At 39.9% G+C, this 22,872-nt stretch overlaps 1 protein-coding gene across 4 annotated transcripts in view; it reads left to right on the top strand.

The window, feature by feature from the left end:
- LOC121913565 (protein MTSS 1-like) overlaps window positions 1-22,872 on the top strand; it is a 70,971-nt gene that overhangs the window by 4,749 nt on the left and 43,350 nt on the right. For all 4 annotated transcript variants that reach the window (XM_042436226.1, XM_042436230.1, XM_042436227.1 and 1 more), the window contains exons 2-3: window positions 6,343-6,404; window positions 8,083-8,156. In XM_042436226.1, coding sequence (XP_042292160.1) covers window positions 6,343-6,404; window positions 8,083-8,156 — 136 coding nt within the window. The remainder of the gene's footprint in view (window positions 1-6,342; window positions 6,405-8,082; window positions 8,157-22,872) is intronic.

Here is a 22,872-nt window from a genome sequence, read left to right as displayed (position 1 = left end):
AATGATCTGTAGCTGTAAAAAAGCACTTTGATATTCAATCTGTGTTGTCCACCATCTCTGTTGAGGGCTGGATGTATCTGCTCTGAAATGAGATTGACCTCCTACCCTCCTTTTGATTGAATCGAGTGTGTGAGATGTGTATCATCGCGGTCGTAGGAACCTTCTCGTTCTCATTTCCTCAACACAAAATATACATTTCCTCTGTGCAGGTCGGCTTCACCTGGACTCAGTGTTTTATTTATTCATGTTACGTATTGTATAAATGTGTGTGTGTGTGTGTGTGTGTGTGTGTGTGTGTGTTTCTGGCTGTGTGCTGTTCATCATCCACACTTCATTGTACTGGAGAAATTGAAGCAGACACATTACTGTTGATCCGTTTAAGTGGAACCGATCTGCATGTTTCTCCCTGGAGGAGAACCTGGCTCATCCTCTTATACTGTGAGCTGCTTTACACTGAGCTTCACATCTGCCTTTAAACTCTCTGTTATAATGTTCTTCTTCCTGTCAAATAGAAACTGAACTCAAGGTTTACAGTTGTTGGAACTTGCTCACAGCTGCTCTTTCAGTGTTTAAAGTAATTTTTGGATTTTAGGCAGACAGAAAGACACAGATCTGTGAGATACACATTTGCCTGATGTGTTAAACATCTTTTCATCCTGTTGTAATCATGTTTGTGTCCAATGTTCACTCTGCGTTTAGCTCTGCTTTGGTCTCCACTGTCTCCTGAGAAAAACATCTGACTCATTAGCTGCTAAATTTCCTCGTTATCTTCCCTCTCCAGCTAGTTGCTAACTAGCTGTCTGCTGTTCAGTGCTGGGATGGTGGTGGTGTAAACGACTGAATTATATGGAGAGTTGATGAGAGCCTGGAGACTCAACTATAAAGACCATAGTTGTGTCTCAAATCACATACTTCTGTTAGTACACTTTCATGTAGTACATTATATATTACGGGCGTAGTGCACAAATTTTGACAGGGTAGTGTTGTCTCAAATCAAACACAGCCGTCGTGCACTTACCAAAAAGCATTAGCTAGCATTCGCGTTATCGTTCGCGCTAACAAATCATTACAGACTGCTAAATTAACCCAAAAAACGTACTGATAGCTTATATCAGAAAACAGTTTGATGGCGCTTAGTGGTAAACTCCAGTTTGGAAATGACTGGCTTACATGGGGGGTTGATGAGAGCCTGGAGACTCAACTGTAAAGACTGTAGCTGTGTCTCAAATCACATACTTTCACACTTTCATGTAGTAAACTATGTACACTATATATTACTGGCGTAGTGTGTGAATTTCTACAGGGTAGTGTCGTCTCAAATCAAACACAGCCGTTGTGCACTTACCAGAAATGACGATCGCAGATTAGCATTAGCTTGCGTTAGCATTCACGTTATCGTTCGTGCTACCAAATCATTACAGACTGCCAAATTAACCCAAAAAACATACTGATGGCTTATATCTGACAACAGTATAGTGGTGCTTAGTGCTAAAAAACACATGTATAACTTACATTTGTATAATGTGGCGATGTTCACCGTAGTTACAACGTACCCGACCGCCATTTCCAGTTTGAAAAGTGGTCCCTCCCCTTCTGCTACGTAGCCAAGATGGCGACCATTGAGGGCGAGAAGTGTCCATAGTTCCGCACTCAGCTTTTTGACCGTTTTGAGTGCACCATCCGGGTTTTCCATACTTCTCAGTGTGAACACACTTATGCACTCAAAATGTTAAGTTAGATACGGCACGATTACATACAACGTCAACGGAAAGACACGATTAGATGCACATTCGTCAGGGTCAGGGCAAATTGATGCATCAAAATGTTTCAACTTTTATGAATCTACTTCATAAATGTAAAGAGATGAAGAGAAAAGTGGAACAAATTTGCTCTTTTGTGACCTCTCACAGGATTAAACGGGTATAAAGAATGGATAAATGAATGGTTATATTAAAAAGATGAACAATAAATCTCTTAATTTCATTGAGATTAACAGCTGTTAATCGACTTACTATTCCTCAGATGATTGACAGGAAGCAGAGTGTACTGTGATGTATTGCAGCACTGATATGTAAACAGTAAACTCATAAACAGACATTTAAAAGAATAAAACTTGATATTTGTGTTTAAAAACACTTTCTAAACTGTGTCGAACATCTGTAAAGTTACCCGAGGCTGAGCTAAAATAATCCTCGTCTCTTTATTTTGGGGCGCTGCTACTGAAACTGGTGTAGGAGTATCGAGATCGCCATGGAAACGTCAGACTGGGCAGCTTCATTGGCTTTGGTACTTCGGCCAAATGGGTCACTTTGTCTTTTCTGGGGTATTTTTTTTCCTGTGAGACTGTTTGTTGGCATCGACTCACCGGCTGATGTGAATCTTTTTCTGCTCTGTTCAGCGTTTTCAGCTCTGATGTGTTTATTATCTGACATCAGGTGGAGTTTTGTTAGTTTTTAAAAGGTGAAATCTACTAAATGTCGGTGGTTAGATTTAGTTCATCTCAGATACAGAGTTACATCCTCGGGTGGAGTCCAACTCTCTTTGTAGAGAAGAAAGGAAGGAAGAATATTCTGTCATTTCCTCTGATTTTATTTACATTAACACCACAGAGGAACACAATCATGCTGAAGTTTGAGGAGCTGGAGTCAGATTTGTGTTTTTATCTCACACCAGCCGCGATAAAGAAGAAGCAAACAGGGATGTCTTGGTTTTAAAGCCTGTTCAGTCGTTCACAGAGCCAAACAAACAGAGAGATGGATTCCTGAAGGACCAGCAGGCTGCTGCTGCTGCTACTGCTGCCTCCGGTTGTTGCCACGGTGACAATTTATGTCCTCGGTGACTGATAGATGCAGCGGCCCTGCCCTCGCCTCGGTGTGTATGTGTGTGTGTGTGTGTCAGAGAGTGAGAGAGAGAGGATGAGATGTGTGTGTATATACAGTATAATAAAAAAGAGATGATAAATGAGTAATAAAGAGCAGAGAGATGAAACGGTAGAGCATAAGAATAATGAAAGGTGTGTGTGTGTGTGTGATGAATATGAAGGAGAGAAACAAAGAAAGCAAATGTATGACAGAAAAAATAAATGTGTGTGTGTGTGTGTGTTTGGGTGAGGATGCACGCACGTGTGACCCCTCCCCTCCCCACAAGCCCTTCTTCTCCTTGTCTGAAGCCCCTCTGCAGCAGCAGCAGCAGCAGCAGCAGCACCAGCACCAGCGTTACCATAGCAACGGTAGTCAGGCGATGACGCTGGCTTCACAAACAGAACAAGGCTGAACACACCCTGCTCGGCTGCACTGTTACAGAGAGGAATGACGCTGACGACAGACGGCACACCTACAACGTGCAGCTAATTTCTAAAAGAGCAGAGAGCTGAAATGTTAATACAAACACCTGCACAGTATAATACAGTATAATATAATACAGTATAATATAATACAGTATAATGTAATATAAGATAATACCAGCAGTCACAATAACAGTCTCTAAATGAGCACAGAGATGTTCAGTCACTGTCAGGCTGCACGAATACAAAAAACGTTCTGAATTAAAGACATTTTTGGACATTTGTGGAGCTGCAAAGATTAATCGATCAGTTGCCAACCATCAATTAATTATTCTGAGTCATTTTTTAAGAAGCAGATTTCCAAATCCTCTGATTCCAGCTTCTCAAATGTGAATATTTCCTGGTTTCTTTAGTTTTCTATGACAGTAAACTGAATATCTTTTGGGTTGTGGATAAAAACGAGACGTGTGAGGACGTCAGCTTTGGCTTTTTGAAACGGTGATCGACATTGTTCACCGTTTTCTGACATTTTACGAACCAAACAACTAATCGAGATAATAATCAACAGATTAAGAGATATATAATCATTAGTTGCAGCCTTACATGTTTGTTTGTATAATGTGAGGTTATAGCTAGCAGCCAGTTAGCTTAGCTTAGCATAAAGAAACAGGAGGAAACAACAACGAAAGTAACAAAACGCACCTCTAAAGCTCACTAATTAACAAAATATAACTCTTTGTTTAAAGCATATAAAAAAAACACATCGTAAAAATGACAAGTAGTGTTTTTGGTTGAATCTTTCCCGGTTGCCTAGCAACCTGACAGTGACGCCATTACTCCGATATGAAGCTGTAGCCTCATAACTTGCTGTACAGACTTGCCTCAGTGTTCTCGCTGTTGCTGGCAGTGCACTTGTGAGATAGTTGTTATCACAGTTTCGTTATTGTCTTTACGAGCGTAACCATGGTGACACTAACAGACTGTCGTTAACGTGACGTTGTTTTGCTCCTCGTGTGTCGCTTTCACGGGGCGGACGAGGTGTAAGTAACGAGTGTGTTACCTTTGTCATGCTAATGTCAGTAAGTGAGCTATATTTTTATAGCACCTTTCAAAACCAGATACAGAGTACAAATAAAAATGAAATAAAAACAAACAATAATAAATAATGTAGGGCCGCAACTCACCATTATTTTCATTATGGATTAAGCTCGAGGTGACGTCATGAAATGTCTTTTATCCATAACTCAAAGATAATCAGTTTACAGTCACAGAGAACTAAATAAACCAGAAAATATTCACATTTCAGGAGCTGAAACCAGAGAATTTGGACTTTTTTTCCTAAAAAATGACTTCAAACAATTAATAAAATATCAAAATAGTTGGTGGTGTTGTATTGTAAAGTCATTCTGCATGTTACTGTATAAATACACTACATAAAATCTGTACTAATCTGTTTTAAACACAAAGACATAAAGTGTGTTTTTAATTGAAGGCTTCTTGTAGGATTTTCTAATGTGGGTTTAAACTATATTTCATTTAAATTCATTACAGATATTCTAAGTCTAGACGAGAGAATCCAGTGAGTGAAGATGCTTCAGATCTTTAGCTGCAGTAAAAAAAAAAAAAAAAAAAAGCCCCACCCTCCCCGAAAACACCAGGAGACTCCCGCTGACATTAGAAGTGCTCCCCAGTTTCTTCTTCTGTCTTTGTGTGTTAGTCTGCAGCAGCGTTACTGCACTGCAGTCTGTGTATCTGTCTCATATCAGACCCGGTCTGCGGACTAACTGTATTTGCATGCCTGCGGGTGTTTGTTTGGACTCCTCGTAGACAGTCTGGGGTGGGAGGGGGGGGCGATGGGGGGGGGTATATAGATTGACCGTATTGATTTGTCTCCTTGTTGTCTGTTGATCATCTGATGCTCTGAATTGATGTGTTTTGACTAAAGAGAAGAGACAGGAGGATGTTTTCTGTTTTGCTGTTGAATGTTGAATGAACATTAATATGAAATGAAACTGAAAAACTTTTTAAATATTTCTTTGTACCGTCGACTTCTGTCTCATAACTGTCTGTACACTGTGTCAGTTTTATGGAGACTGTTTATAAGTTAGATGTCAGATGACTGGATTACGTTACTGTTGCTGCTGTTTTTACTGAGCGCTTTGCACCTACAAGCTGGAATAATATGCAGAACAATCTAAAGCTTACTTCTATTTATCATTTAATTGTTTAATTTAATTCTTTATGGCTTCCAGCTGTTTGTATTTGCTCTTAAGGTTTCAATATTTTACTGATTTGACTCTTTATTACCATTTTTATCAAATGTTCCATATCTGTCTTTTGATGCCTTGGATCTTTTATATATATATTTTTTTATTCGGCTACATTATGAATGAGTCTTTATCTCAGTGTGTCTCTGAGGTGAAATAAAGATTATGATAAATAAAAAGTTGATGGAGCAACACAGCTGATATGTTAGCTTCCTCTGTTTTGGACTTCCTGCTGTCAGTCAGCAGCACAGATTTGCAGGTCAAAGTTCACCAAATGTGAACACAATGATTTACTTCACTCAAGCAAACGATCCACTGATCGCAGTGATCCCATCAAAATAAACTGATATCAACACAAAATGTTGTCGTCTGAAGCTCCGTTGGCTCCTTTATTAGCGCAGATACTGACGTTATTAACCAGATCAGGACGCGCTCGATCCATAATGAGCACTGTTTCAGTATATTTGTGAAATAGTGAAATGAAAGTACAACAACACAACTGTATAAACTTTCTAGAATAATTAAATTAAAGTTGAAGTGTCGTTTGGGGCTGAAAACTACAAGTTTGAAAATGAAAATGTTGCTCCTCATCGTTAGCCTGCTGGAGGCTAACAGGTCCAGGCTACGTTAGCCGCTACTAGCATAACACAGCTGAATCTCAGACCCAGCTGCCGGTGGTTAAGTTGCATTGTGGTGTTACAGGAGTACGATGCTTAAAGCTGAAACACTTTTAGTAGTTTTGATAGACTGTAAATCCTTCATCAACTTGATATTTCTCCTCTTCCTCCTCAGGGCAGTTACCCCGTCTGGGACGACTTCGTCAGCAAGGCCAGCAAACTGCAGTCACAGCTCAGGTAAGACACACATGTTGTTGAAAGATATGTCTCTATTTTTTAAAGTATCATTTTTGGTTCTGAAACTCAGATCATTTAAATGATACTCTTCCATAAACCTAAACTCCTCCATCACACTGTTTATTACTGCACTCCGATCAATGAAATCACTATTTTCCATGAGATTAGAATATTCCAGAGCCAGAAGGAACAAAACATTGGAGTAATTAAACACAGAAAGCAGTTTTTTAGCTGTTAGCATAGCGATATATCGAGTTTATGGAGAATTTAACCAATAAATGTTGGCGTAAGCGCTGTTTTTGAGGGTCAAAGAACTTTAGGGTCTAATTTAGAGCTGCAACGTTTAGTCAGTTAATTGATCAACTATTTTGACAATCAAATAATTGATTCAGAATGTCTTTTCTTTAACAAAAATGGCAAATATTTGCTGGTTTCAGCTCCTCAAATGTGATAATTTAATGCTTTTCTTTGTCATTATCAATCAATTAATTGAGAAAATAATCAGCAATTTAATCAATAACAAAAATATTATTATTGTTAGTTGCAGCCCAAATCGTATTTCTTCCCATATGAGTGTTGTTGAGGATTTTGATCATCATTAGTCATCGTTTTGGGGTTTAATAAGCAGTAAATCTAAACTCCAGCCTTCAAAACGTGGCAGCAGAAACCTGTACCTGAAGTTTCAGATGCTACATTTATTTACTACTCTGCAGACTCACGACAGTAAACACTGTAAAAAGTAAACGACACACAGGTGGAACACAAACACACACATGTTGAAACTCTGAGTAACCGGAGCTCATGAAAATCCAATCAGTCTGCTTCATTAAGTGTTTAAATGTCAGGTTCACCTCTCCTTCCCTCCGTCGCCTCGTCCCCGAAACTCTGGTTCAGTAGATCCACACACACACACACACACACACACACACACACACACACACACACACACACACACACACACACACACACACACACACACACACACACACACACACACACGTGCACGACTCAATTAACCTTCCGCGACTGGCAGAGATTAATGATGCCACCATAAAGTCATTATCAGTGAGATGCATCAGCAGCAGCCTCCAGAGATTCTGCACCGGGCCAGAGGTCACCAGAGGTCACCAGAGGTCACCAGAGGTCACCAGAGGTCTAAAGCTGATTACAAACACCCTGACTGCACCCTTCCTCTTCCTCCCCCTCCTCCTCCTCCTCCTCTTCCTCTTTCTCCTTACCTTGCGTCTGCACCTTCAGTGTTTATTTTACAGTTCAGACGCTGCTCATGTAGCTGAGATTAAATGACCGTATTAATAAAGGCTGCATATATTTGACATGACTGCAACATAACGTATCATTTTAAATTGATTCCCAGCAAACAGTTGCTTTCAATTCATTGTATTACAGCATGAAATCAACTCGCAGTCACTTAAGATTAGCTTGAAAAGGTCATTCAGCATCCAAAACATTGATTTGTTTTGTCAGTTACATTCTGGTCATGTGACGTTTTGTGTACGTCTCAAATGTTGAAAGTTAGAACTTGCTTCAACTCACCAGCCTGACGTTACTTTTCCTCAACGTCTCTGCTGAAAAGTTAAAAACCAAAACAACTATTTTCTTCTAACTTCCTTAATTCTAATTCCTCCTGAACCAAACCTTCCTCCGCTGTGTCTCCCAGGACGACGGTGGTGGCGGTCGCAGCCTTCCTCGACACCTTTCAGAAGGTGGCCGACCTGGCGACCAACAGCCGAGGTAAGAAGGAAACGTCTGTGTGTTTTTTATGTGCTGATGTTTCCTTCAGGTTCATATCAAGAATGTTTTTCTTTGGGTTGTGAAGTTTGACAGCTGACATTCTGTCAAATTAAAGCTGTTGTGATGAAGATGAATAGATGCTGGAAAGTTGTTGATGTAACTTCTTCTGTGGTCTCGAGCTGCAGCTCGTGTCAGAAGTTGAACATTTGGAAAGTCTAGAAGAGACGTGAGGTTTAATGACTCTGTATACTGTGAAATACAGAGATTTATCTGCTGCTGAAAGGCTGAATCAGCTTCGTGTTAGACTTGAATGTAACAGACGTTCATTTATATATAAAAGTTCTGCAGGTTTAAGCAGGTTCAGCTTTGAGTTTTGGTTCATTTTCATCCACTTCTTTATCTGCATTTCAACAACTCATACAAATATTTAGAAAAAAAACTCACAGAAAAGTTGTCTTGACTGTTGTGGAAACGTTGGTGTGTGATGAAGAGGAAATGTGACATCAATGGAAACAGACTCGGTGAATAAATCATGAAACTTGTGACTTAAACGTCCACTGAAGAGACAAAAATATTAATACATACAACAAACATAAATACCATAAATCCATCATGTCTTCTTCATGGTTTTTGATCATTAGATGTTTGGTTTAATGGAACCGAACTAGAGCTGGAAAATATATTGATATTATATCAGTATCATGATATCAGACTATATATGGTCTCAGATTTAGGATATTATAATATAATGATCTGGTTTTAGTGTTTTAAAGGCTGCATTACAGGAAATGATGTCATCATCTGAACTTACAGACTGTTGTGGCTGTTCTGTTACTTAGTCATAATATCCACATTACTGATGATTATTTATCAATACTCACAATATTGATGTCCAGATATTTGGTCAAAGATATTGTGATATTCTTGATGTAAACCTGCATTATTTCATATTTATCTTTTCTTGATTTTAGTTAGATTTGAGTGTGAATCACTGGAGAAGATAAAGATTTAGATTTATTTCTTCTAGTGTTGTAAACGTTGAATCGATGTGAAATATTAAATATATTAACTACAGACTGAAGCAAATACACGACGACATGTTGTGAATTCAACCTTTAATTGGACACCAACCCTGAACCTGTAAGATGAATTTATACACAACAACTTAATATATAAATAATATAAAGTTAATATTTAGGGATAATATGTCAATATTGTGTCAACAGCTTCAGCGATTGGTCACCAGAAGAATCAATGATTCTTACAGCTGCAGTGACAGTAAAATAATCTGCAACCAGTTTAATAATCAATGAAACATCTCTCCACTGTCAGCTGATCATTTATGAGGATTTGCTGCTTTTCTTAGATGATGATGTGACAGTAAAACTGTTGGTTGTAATTTAATGACATCACTTTTATTTTCTTGACATTTTATCAGTTAAATGATTTATGGATTTATTGAGGAAATAACGGATGAGTTGATAATAAAATCAGCATTAGAAACAGCAGCAGGTTATTCTGTCTTGTTATTGCTGTGGAGCAGTTTGCACGTTCCTCTGGCGGTTTGTAGTTTTGCATTATTGACGAGTGATCAGAGGTGGCCGTCTCTCCCTGATCGCTGGACGGGAACGTCGATGGAGGTCGGCCTCCTGGATGGATTAGATGAAGCAGCTCGGGTTGCTTCTGTATGTGTTTGTTTAATGAACGTAACTCTGATTCAGTGTTTATCTGGCTGGTCGCCTCTCTGGGTTTTCATGGAGCTTTATCTTAAAGGTTGACTCTGTGTGTGTGTGTGTGTGTGTGTGTGTGTGTGTGTGTGTGTGTGTGTGTGTTGGATGTAGGCCAGCTTCCTGTCGAGGCGACTCACTGTCACAATGACAACAGTAGCTGAGGAAACAATCAGTCACCGCCGCGATGATTCTAGGGCTCTAGGTCACAGCCGCTCTGTAATTGACTCTGCGTGTGTGTGTGTGTGTGTGTGTGTGTGTTACACCTGGAACAGCGTGCAGAATTACTGGTTTCTCTCAGCGACTGTTGGGACAATTAGAGGTTTTGTGGAGACACACCCCGCCGAGCCCGACTTCCTCCACTGACCCTCAGAAACAAACTTCTCCTTGTTATTTATTGATCTCTGATTTAAAAACTAGTATTTTTATATATAAAAAAAAGAATCTAAAAGAATCCTGAAACTCTAAGATCAGGCTCAGCATCACTGCATCGCTACAATCATATAATAAAAAATCTCCATCTCACTCACACATTTGTGTAAAAGCAGCTTGAGGTCGTTTATAGGCGAGAAAACCAAACTCCAGTCTGTTCAGAAAAGTGAGACAGACGCTCAGAACAGCTGATCATAGAGCTGCTAGAGGTCAGAAACTCCACAGGCTGCCTTTAAGCATGATCGATCACATGATCCAGGCTCTCACATGTGAGGATTTACTGTCTTTATATGAATATATAAATGATGTCACTGTTGGTCGCATATTAAAGGCATTTTTTTTCACCGTTTCTTAACATTTTATAGACTAAGCGATTAATGGATAATGCTATTTTAATGAAGGTGCAGCTATATGTTGCTATGATACACTGTTATGTTTAAGTGCTACTATGGAACCAGGAGATATCAGTTTTCTGTGGTTAAAAAGCTTGTGAGCAGTGAGTAAGAGAAGAAAACGACTGTTTGACAGTTCAGCTCTCTTCTTACCCATAATCCCAGTCTGCTCAGTTACATTTCTTTTATAATTCTACTGTAGGAAAAGACAGAAATAAAGGTGAAGCTCGGAGTCAAAATGGCTGATTAGAAGGAGCTTTAAAAAATGAGCAGAGAGACGTTGATACAGTAGAGGAATGAGAGGAGGAGGAAGAAGACAGAGGGCAGATGGTGATGGAGAGAGAGAGAGAGAGAGAGGGAGGGATGGTGAAAAGATGGATGGATGGATGGAGGGGGAGGGGGGAGGGAGGGGGTTGTTGGCTGTCATGTCCAGCCGACTGCTGCTGGTGCTCATAGCAACCACATGGAAATCAGTGCAGGACTCAGTCTGAGCAGCAGAACCAGTATCACCCTGTTCATCCGCTGCTTCTTATCTACCGTAAATCCTCTAATAGCCGCCTCTTTATTTGGAAAAAAATTGGCTTTTATTGCTAAATTCCTCTGTTTCCAGGTTAATGTGAACTCAACACCTTCTCCATGTTTACCTGCTGTCTGGATACATTAAGGAGAAGCTTCAGAACGTAATAATTACCACTAATTAATTACACATTGAATGCTAAGCTAACGTGAATGAAATTCTGCCCACAAATTGAAGGCTGGAAGACTTTTAATGTGCAAAATCTGCAGGAAGTGTTGAGTTTAATCTGAGCTGCAACAATCAGTTGTTTAATCGATTAATTGTCAACTATTTTGATGATTTAATCGTTTTTAGTCATTTTTTTTAAGAAGAAAATGTCCAAATTCTCTGATTCCAGCCTCTTAAATGTGAATATTTTCTGGTTTCTTTAGTCGTCTGTGACAGTAAACTGAATATCTTTGTGTTACTTTGAGCTTTTAGAAACACTGGTTGACATTTTTCGCTGTTTTCTGACATTTTAATTAATTGATGAATCAAGAAACTAACAGACAGATGAATGGATAGTTACAGCCCTGGAGATGTTGTAGAAGTAAAAGTAATTAAATCCCTCTCAATGTTTTTATCAGTTTAGTTTTGACTCCGGCTGAAATGATGATCACAGTTGTTGTTGAAATCATGAATATTGATCACAATTGTTCATCCATCATCATTTAAACCTTCACTTTCAAACTTTACTTTAATAAACATACGGATAGTTTGTTTTCAGACGTATAAATCAACCAATGAATGAACAGTTTGAGACTGTCAGAAATGCTTTGAATGTAGATGTAGCTTCTACTATAAACACAGAAGACAAAAGTGTCATAAAAATGTAAAAGTGAACAAACAAAAACACAAAAAGTGAGTTTATTCTCCTGCAACAGGAACTTTTTTTTTTTTTGTGTGATTGTGAGCGCTGACACGAGGAAAAAAATGCAAACACTGATTCTAAAGTGGAGCATCGCTATCTTATCGTCTCCAAAACACACACACACACACACACACACACACACACACACACACACACTATGGAGATGAGACGCAGCGGGTGTCCTCCTCGCTCTACCTGACTCTCTTATTGTGTGTGTGTGTGTGTGTGTGTGTGTTGGTCCGTGGTTACCATAGCAACCTGCTGCCTACCAGGGAGGATTTCGTCCTTAAAGGGCCCGGTGAGCGCCGCCGCCACCGCCGCTTTTGGCAGGACCGCGTCAATATGTCAACACCTGGTAACTGTGTCAGACAGAGGAGGAGGAGGAGGAGGAGGAGGAGGAGGAGGAAGAGGAGGAGGAGGAGGAGGAGGAGGAAGAACAAAAGCAGAGAGATGAAGGCGAGAGGATGGGAGGAGATTTAAAAAAGAAAGGGTGACTAGAAAGTAAAAGGACAGGTAGGAGAGGAAGTTCAGGGAAAGGAAGTGGATGTGTTAAAAGAATAAAAGTAGAACAAATAAAGGAGAGAACAGTGGAGGATGGGAGGAAGAAGAGGAGAGATGAAAGGAGAAATGAGGTGAGAAAGGAGGAAAAGGAGACGAGGAAGGAGGAGAATAAAAAAGATAAAAGCTTCTTTCCATTTCTCGCTTCTGTCACTCATCTCTTCCTCTTCATCTTCGTCTTCGCTCGTCACAACAAACAATACGAGAGAGAGATTTTAGGAATAAATCAGGGATGAGGTCCGATAGACTGTTCCATGCTGCATCCCGTTGTGGAAGTGGAAAGAGAGGAGGAAGAGGAGGAAAAGAGGAGGTAGAGGAGGATGAAGAGGCTGCTAATGAATAATTCGATCATTGTTTCATCTGCCGATTATTTCTCCTCGATTAATCATTTTTGTCTAAATAATTCACACTTATAAAGTTTTTTTTTAATTATCTGTCACATATGAAACATTTGAGGAGCTGAAACTAGAGAATATTTGGTATTTTTGGTTATTTTTCTGTCAATCAATCAAACTATTAATTGTCTAATTGTTGCAGCTCTAGAGGAGAGAGAGGAGGTGAACAAAGAGATGATGAAGGCAGGAGAAGGAGCAGGAATGTCGAACATCACATGAAAATATATTTGTGAGAAATTTCCTTGATGATGTGTTCGTGTGCTGCTGGGAAAATTCACTATCGGAGACTCTTAAATGCGAGAACCATCTTTACATTTTCCAGAATGTAAATTTTTGTCGTCTCACCTTGAAAAGTACTTTAACATCATTAAAAAACAACATCTGGAAAGTTTGTGAAAAATCCTTGAAACCGACGATCCAGACGAGAGCAGAAACAGTATTTTATAACACCTCGAATTCATCCGCTCAGCGACTGTCTGTCGGCCGCAATAAAACCGAGTGGATCTTTAATATTCCCAGTTCGGTCATGTGCTGTCTCGGAGCTTCCGTGTCCCATCAACAGTCCGACCGCTGGCTGTAAAAACTCTTGTAATTTATAGTCCGCAAAAGCTCTTTAAAGGCCAGATGTTGTTTTTCGATTTTTAAAACGTTCCCAACATGTCGTGGCGGTTTGCGGTTGAGCTGAAGGAGCCGAGCTGCTGTATATGAGGAGAAAATGGTCCTACTGGTCCTCTTGAGTTGTAAGTTGGAGCTCCCAGTAAAGACAAACATCAGCTTCATCTTGAGTTATGACTACATCGGCTTTATTACAACATGAATCAACCAAAACTGCGACACAAACCTCATTAAAGCAGGTAAATGTTGCCAAGAAGTATGTTGACCCCTGAACTTTACGCCTTCATGTGACAGTAAAACCAGGGCTCTAACAGCCTTCATACTGGTTTATAGTTCATCCCATAGGTGTTGGATGTGGTTCAGGTTATGGATCTGTGCAGGTCAGTCAAGTTCTTCCACACAAAACAGGAGGAAAAGTCTTTCTTTATGGATGTGGCTTTGTGCGTGAGGGCATTAACATGTTGAAACAGGAAAGAGATGTGGAAACTACAGGGCCGTCCGGCTTTTTACACCAAACTTTGCCCATTTAGTTTAGTTTGTTTGAGTTGGCGTGAAAGCTGTTGATCAAACTCTGGCGCAGACCAAACAAAAGGAACTCTGGGTGGTTTTCCTCCTCAGTATGATTCATTTTGAGCAGATTTGAACACAGCGATCCTTCTCAGACCAAAAAAACAACCACACATAGACCCCTCCTAGAAGGATGTGGTCTCCGTCTGGTCACAAATGATTTCTGGAGTGGTTTGTTTGCGGTGGGAACTTGATCCGACCTCCGTCTGACCAGACTACAAGGCGTACTCTGCAAGTTGGAGCTAAACAACTTCCTGTAGCTAGGTACGCTTTGCATGCTGGGATGTGGATGAGTGAAATCAACAGTTGCTAGCAGCTAGCTGGAGGATGAGTCGAGGTCTGATGCAACCCAACTACAGGTCTGAAAATGCACCTGACTGTTTTGCAATTGTGGGTCTTTTTTGGTCAACTTCCAATCAAAATCAGGTGCCTTTATTTATTTATTTATTTATTTATTTATTTATTTATTTATTTTTTGTTGTAATAGTATGAATTCAAAATCTAAACTACTAATAAATTCCTCTCTAAGACAAATCCACAACATAGAAACACTTTTCCTGGATTATATATTTATTCTATGGGGTTAAAATCACATTATTTACATCAGTTTGGTTGAACAGCACTAAATACTACATTACCCATGAGCCTCAGCGGCTGCAACTAAAAGCTGAGTCGTTGCAGGTAATCAGTCACCGAACCAGAGATGCTGAACGGATCCAAAACTGAACAATTTCAACCTCTGACTTCACTTCATTGTAGATGTTTATGACCGCAGTGCACTCTGGGATTTGTAGTTCATTTATTTCCTGTAGTTGTCTTGTTTTTTTATGAGAGTCACTCGTCAAGGATCAGGTGGGACAGAATGATGTCAGGTTTTAATTTGAGAACATGACACGTGTTGCTGATGTATCAGAGGAAGAAAATGTTAAATGTGTACTCGTTTGATGGCGTGTTAGTTAATCGTAGATGTAGACTGTAGTGAAGTGGATTCTCTGCTGCAGTCGGTATCTGCAGTGTGTGTGTGTGTGTGTGTGTGTGTGTGTGGGGTTGAGTCCTCAGCAGCACACAGATGGCCTCCTTTTGGCAGCTCGTCATTTAATGATATCATCTCAGGCGCAGGTGAGTGATGTCATATCTGCAGTGTCCACACCGGCATGTTTAGGATTTTCATCAAGGTCAGATAGAGGTTCAACGTTCAGACGGCTTAAACGGCTTAAAGACGCCACACAGTCTTTTCTTACACATGTTGATTCATCATCAACATTATCTCTGCGTTATTTTTATCCCACATTCTTTCTTCTCCTCCGTTTCTTTTTCTTTCTTTCTCTCTTTTCTTATTTTTTATCCTCCTTTCTCACTTGTTTCTTCTTTCACTTTAAACCACACAGTCAGTAGCCGTGTGCTGCTGTACTTCAGGGTCCAGTAGGAAATCAGAGCTCCAATGTTGATGCTGAACTCTGTACTGATCATACAGATTGATCAGTACAGCCGAGAACCAACAGCTAAATAAAATTCATGTGTTTCAGCTCGCAGGCCGCAGCTTCCTGATGATATTTCTGTGATTTTATAAATGTTCCTCTAAGAGACGGATGTGTTACGACCAGAACATGATCATAGATCAAATTAAACCCACAAGGATCGATAATTAGTGAGTACAAGACCAGAAGACACATAAAAGTGAAATATAAATCTTTTGATATTAAAAAAATGACTGTATAAATCAGTGACTTTCACCAAGTTCATATTTTATTTGTCGAGTTGTCATAATAATCACATGTCATTAATTCAGTCAGTAAAAACGCCATTAAAAACACACAGATCAAAGCGGAGCAGAGAGGCTCCCGCTGAAAAGTAAAAGTTATAGCGGGTTCAGTGTTTTTAATGAAGAGACATCACAAGAAATATAATCCAAAGTGGGATGATGTCAGAAGCTTAAACTGGACTGGAGTCAGAGAGCTGCTGCAGTTACTGTAAAACCAAACCGTCCGTTCCTCTGTTCCGGCTCCAAAATCCTCGTCCAGCCGAGCCGAGTTAAAACAGGCTCATATATCCTCCGCTGTGAGGTTCCTTCAGCGCTGAGGTCAAACGTTCAAAAATATCAGTCATGACATGACACTACTTATAACAGTAATAACTATTTTTATATACTGCAGTTGCTACATGCCCAGCCTGCTGACAGCGGTTTTATTTAAAGAAGAACTCTTTGTGAGAAGAAAAAAAATAATCTGCCTGAACTCTGAACTGCTTCTGGTCCATAAAAGAGTTTGATTTATATATTTCTTTCTATGATGATGTGATTTCTTATCTAGGTAACTTTCAGCAGGAGTCTGGTAGAAGGAAATGTCAGTTTTTGGTGCAAAGCCATGAGAGAAGGCTTCTTCCTCCAAACTAAGTTCTGATCAGACGTTAAGCATCATGTTTCTGTTGTAGAAGAAGAAACTTCGACCAGAATCCAGTGCAGCTGAAGGACCGATTAGGGTTTGAGTGTTTTTGAGGGTTTCAGCATTCAGTCTTTGTCAATTTGGGGAAAAAAAACTTGCTAACATCGTCATTGGTTGGACGCAGGTTGAAGCTGATTGGTTGTGTTGTGAGTCTGACACACATGATTATCACAAATAAACTCAGCTCCACATCTGGTCCACCATCTTTTTAATTGATGTTTCATAAAGTGGTTGCACAAAGAACATAAATCCAAATAAATAGATCATACGTACTCGCCATGTTCGTCCCTCACAACACAAACAACGTCCACTTTTATTGACATCAGATGCGACGCCCAGCTGTGTTTGACTAGTGTTCAACTATTTGATCATCAATTATACATTTTTTAATAAGAAAATGTCCAAATTCTCTGATTCCAGCTTCTCAAATGTGAATATTTTCTGTTTCTTTAGTTCTCTGTGACAGTAAATTGAATATCTTTAGATTGCGGACAAAACAAGTCATTTGCGGACGTCATCTTGGACTTTGGGGAACAATTATTGACATTTTTCACCATTTTCTGACATTTTAAAGATCAAACCATTAATGGAGAATATCATCAACAGATTAATTGATAATGAAAATAATCATTAGTTGCAGCCACTGGTCCAAAGCGGATTGGATGTGCATCACTAGACCTTCGTCATACTGTCTGAAAGTGGTATCAGTGAGTTCTAAAAGGGCTTGAAACCAAGTCAGAGAATATTGCTGATACTGTTACTGTTGTTTACAGTGAGAAGCAACTGTGATGTACCTTGAATCTTGAACCTCTCAGTACAGTTTGAAATAGGAACAGTAAAAAACATGAATAATCCAAAATGTTGCGTTATTCTTTAAAATTGTGATGACAGCTTGTAATGGAAATGAAATATTGTCGCACAATGTTAGAAGAAGAAGAAGAAGAAGACGTACCTTATTGATCCCTGTGGGGAAATTGATCCTCTGCATATGACCCATCCTATAAACACACACTGCGCCCAGAGACCAGCTCCAGTTCTTTGACCAGTGCCAGTAGACAGGACCACTGACAGGAGTATCAACCCTAACATACATGTCTTTGATGGTGGGAGGAAACAGGAACACCTGACAGAAACCTGCACAAACACAAGTAGAAACTCCACACAGAAAGGACCTGGGACAGCAGAGGTGGAACCCAGGACCTTCTTGATGTGAAGGTGACCACTTAGCCACTGTGCTGCCCTTCAAAGCTAACAATGACAGTATATCTTCTCACACATTTATGCATAAAACAACACGTCTAAAACGTGGATGCTTGGTGGTTGCTTGAGATCACACTTCAGATACTACAGCCCTGCCCAGAACGTCTCATGGGATCATTTTAGATCTATCTCCAGCGGTCGGGGACTCAGCCACGTAGAAAACTGGTCTGGACTGAAGATGAAATCTGATCATAAGTCAGTTTTTATAAACGAGGCCTCAGGTGTCACATGTGCTGTTTTAATGTGAGAGCAGAACTGAATTTACTGCCAGCAGCAACAGCAGCAGCAGCAGCAGCAGCAGCAGCAGTGTGTGGTCTTTGAGGGCCTCATTATGGTATGGCATCGCCACGGCAACAGCAGCAGCTGCCTGGTTTGACGTCACACAGAATGTGATCGTCTGAACACACACACATATACAATATCAGAGCATATGGAGTGCAGACAGGCGTGTAGATGTACTGAACATCCAATGAATGTACAATTATGATGATATTGAGCAGAAGTAGCTTAATTCAGTGAATCTACAGGACTTTACACCTGTTCATGCATCAGTTTTTCATGACTGGTGAAAAACTTCAAATCCAGTTTGGAGCAGTGCTTGAACTGGGCCCATTAATCACTGGTACAGAGCGCTGGAACGTTAAGATTTCTGTCCTGCTGTTGCTTTTTAGTGCTGTGATCATAGTGAAGTTGGGCAGAAATGGGCCCTGTGTGTTTTTATTAATGTTGTACGTTGTGTTAACTCACAGTACACATTTTAATCTTCCTTTCTGCACGACCAAAATCAAAGGGTACGGATCAATCACGACGAAGTGCTTAGACTATTTGATTAAAGTTTATTCGAACAAGATGACCGTGTCCTCAACAGTGTTGAGGAAAAAGAGAGAAATGCAATGTCACTTTGTGCAACTCTGCTATGAACAGAAAGTAAAAGGAAAATATGGAGCCACAGATGTCTGGAAGATGCAGACAATCTGATATGTCTGTTCTGCAGTAAAGTTTAGTTTTATATTACAGCAGTCTCTCAGTCAGTCCACAGTTTTAGCCACAACTTGTAAAATATACTCCAGTAATATTAAAACAAGCTCACTATATCCGGTCCCCAATGTCCGGATAAATAATGTCAGTTTATCTGATCATTGGCCCATTATATTTTCCACCTCACTCCCCTCCCAGACTCCTAAACCCAGTCTGCCAGGAAACTATTCCAGACCTTTTACCCATCTCACTGCCAGGCACTTCTCAGATTCCTTCTTGGCTCTCATTAAAGCTCCCCCTGCTGGTCTGAGCACAGAAGGACTGGTCACAGTATTCAGCTGCACTTGACCAATATTCTCGACTCAATTGCCCCTTTATAAAGTTAGAGAAGCAAAAACCAAAGCTCATCCCTGGTTTAACTCCAGAACTTGTGTGGTTAGGCAGGAATGCAGGAGAGCTGATTATAAATGGATTGTAAAAACAGATAAGTGTCTTACCAGCATCTGAGATACTGTTGGTTAAATATCAACAGTCTGTCAAAGCAGAGAGAACCAAAATATTTTTCTGATATCATCTTCAAACATGCCCACAAACCCAAAGTTTAATTTAATACAGTAAATACAGCACTCAACCCTGCAATCATGAATTGTCATGAAGCAACACCATTCTTTATTAGCAAAATTGACACCATACAATCCCAGATATCACCACCCTCCTACTGTCCGTCAGTTCAGTTAGAGAGTTAAGCTCATGTTCCTCAATTCTCATCAACTTTGAACCAATTTCTCTCTTCTCTTTGACACATATTATCTCTCATATGAATCTTAGCACATGTCCCTCAGACGTTATTCCCTCACGCCTACTTAAGAAAGTGCTGGACTAGGGCTGTAGTCTGCTGGTCGACTGGTCGATTAGTTGGTAGATATGCTCTCGTCCGACGAAATTCTCATTGGTCGAATAATCTCCGTGTTATTTTCATAAGGAGAAAAGTGCTACATCAACAGCTTTCCAGGAGTAATCCATTATTTCCTGTGGCGGGAGGGACAGACTAACAAATTACCTATGAAAACGGGGGTGTATTCAAAACACCCCCGTTGTTTTCACAACTTTGAACTTTCCCAACCTAACGGAGACTGCTGGGTCTAACTGTACTCAACGTTTACTGAACGTTTACTGAATCTGTGTTTCTCCATAATGACACAATGAGAACCCCTGCCAGGCCAAAAAAATGTTCCGTTAAGGAGTATATAAGCGTAGCGAGCGGGAAAGAGCGAGGGGCAGAGAAGTGACGGTGGATGCGAGCGGAGCAGAGGAAAAGGTTAGTAGTAAGTTGTCAGTCAGGCAGTAAATGTACAGCACAGACTACAGTGTGTCAGTTAATAAATGCTAAAAAAAATCAAGTCTGTTGTTTCCTCAAATGCCGGAAAAGTAAAGGGGGTTAGCTCCAAAGTTAGCAACAATGGGTTAGCCTAACCTGAAGACACAAAACAGAGAAATAGAGAACAGAGAAATGTGTGGCTGCCGAGTTTACTGTGCACTCTGTCCCGCTCCATATCTCAGAATCTGCTCTTGTGAAGGTGACAAATGATTTGTTCTTGTCTTTAGATTCAGGAACTTACACTATTTTAATTCTTTTATATCTCACAGCTGCCTTCAACACAGTCGATCACTCCATCCTCTTGGAGCGCCGTAACCATGTTGTTGGCATTCAGGGACTGGTCCTTCAGTGGTTTGCCTCATACCTCCAAGACGGATCAACCTCTGTCAGAATTGATAATGTGTCCTCGCACCCATCTCCTGTGGAGTACCACAAGGCTCCATATTAGGCCCTATTTTATTTTCCCTATATATGCCTCCTTTGGGGTCTTTTTTTCAGAAACTATATCTGCTACCGTTGTTGTGCCGACGACACCCAGCTGTACCTCCCACTGAAACCATGTGGTCCATGCAGTTAACTCCCTTCTTAATTGCACTGAGGATGTCAAATCCTGTATGGCAAAAAGCTTCCTTCAACTAATTCAGAATAAAACAAAGGTCCTAATCTTCGGACAACCCTGCAGACAACTCCGCAACCACACTCAATGCCCTCGGACCTCTGTCGTTGAGTGTAAAGTCCCACGTAAGAAATCTTGGTGTTATCCTTGACTCTTGTTTAAAATTAGATAAACAAATGGACTCAGTTGTCAGCAGTGACTTCTTCTATCTTAGATCACTTGCAAAGTTAAACTCATTCTTGTCTGTTAAAGTTTTCAGAGACCATAGTTCAGGCTTTTGTTTCCTCTCGCCTCAACTACTGCAATTCTCTCAATGTAGGAATCAGTCAGTCAGCTCTATCTCGCCTGCAGCTGGTTTAAAAGCAGCGAGACTCTTCTCTTATACCAAGAAGAGAAACCATATCTCCCCTGTACTGGCCTCTCTTGGTTACCAGTGAGGTAAAGAATTGATTTTTAAGATTCTTTTATTTGTTTTTAAAGCACTGACACCAGGTTACATCTCTGAACTGCTCGTCCCCTATTCCACCCCTCAGATCTGCTGACCAATCACTGCTCTCCATTCCTCACGCCCAGTTAAAAACCAAAGGTGATCGAGTGTTTTCAGTTGTCGGCCCTAAATTGTGGAATAGTTTGACACTAATTAGATCTTCCCCTTCTATTGATGTCTTTAAAATCCATCTAAAGACCCATCTCTTCTCTTCAGCATCTGATTTGTGATCATGAAGTCATGCCTGACCACACTCTGGCTTTTATTTATTCGTCTATTATTTGCTGTTTGCCAAGATATTCTATGTTTTTATTAATTTACTTATATCCTCTTATCTATGTCTGTGTTTTTATTTGACGTTTCCTGTGTTTATATTTGATCGTTCATGTTTTTTTTTCTTATTGTATCTATCAATCTAATAATCCCATAATTTAATATCTGTGTAAAGCATCTGGTCAACATTTGCTGATTTTAAATGTACTCTATAAATAAATTAACTTGACTATAGTTTAAAACGCATCTTTTGAGACTCCTGAAACTGAGGACCAACCGACCAAAATTTCTGACCTGCCAGAAATTAAACCGAGCCTGATCATTGATTGTCCAGACAATTAATCAGACGTAGTGACCTTAAAAACTGCACGTCACATGATAACTGATCTGGCAGTAACTCAGCCCGATTCTAAATGGAGGCGACCTATCGGGGGTTAAAACTGGGCTTCTACCAGACTCGTCACATGTTTCTCGACAGGTTGACATTTACCAGAAAATCTTGACCCAGACAAGGCTGTTTTTGATGGTTTATGAACATTTGACATTTTGAAGTAACCACACCTGATTGTAAATGTGCTTTTTGTCATGTTATGTGAGTTGACAAATATGTACTTTTGAGAGTTTTCACCTTTTAAACATCTTGGAAAAACTTGAGCGACAAGCGAAGTGGCAAACAACAGGAAATTGGATTGTTTTCTGCCAGTTGGTAAGAAAAAAATCATCTTTAAAATACAAATTTTGCTTTTAAACCTGCAGTGCAGAAATTTTGTCTCCCCCTTCTGGCAGTGACATTGTTGACGATGTGCTTTATGATGTATGTGGCTGTCGTCGGAGCGTTATTTGGATAAACTGACCACATATTGGGAATCTAAATGGTAACTTTCTCACCTGAAAAAAAATATTAAAAGTTAACAAAGTGAAAATTACAACAGCTTTTAGTCATGTTTACCCAGTAAGCCTTGCAGTCGGACGAAGAAACCCGATATCCAGCGTGGGAATGTCATACCAGACACCAGATTTAAAAACTTCCTGCAATGCAGCTTTAAATTTTGCCAGAAAAAAACACAAAAAAAGATAAAAAAAATAACCTGAAAAGTATAAACAAAAAATTGCAAAACAAACAAAACAAGAGTCTTCTGTGTATAAAGTTGGTTTTGTACATTTGTGTGA

The sequence above is a fragment of the Thunnus maccoyii genome, chromosome 15 (genome assembly GCF_910596095.1).
Source record: "Thunnus maccoyii chromosome 15, fThuMac1.1, whole genome shotgun sequence".
Taxonomy (NCBI): Eukaryota; Metazoa; Chordata; class Actinopteri; order Scombriformes; family Scombridae; genus Thunnus; species Thunnus maccoyii.
This window is presented reverse-complemented; position numbering and strand designations above follow the sequence as displayed.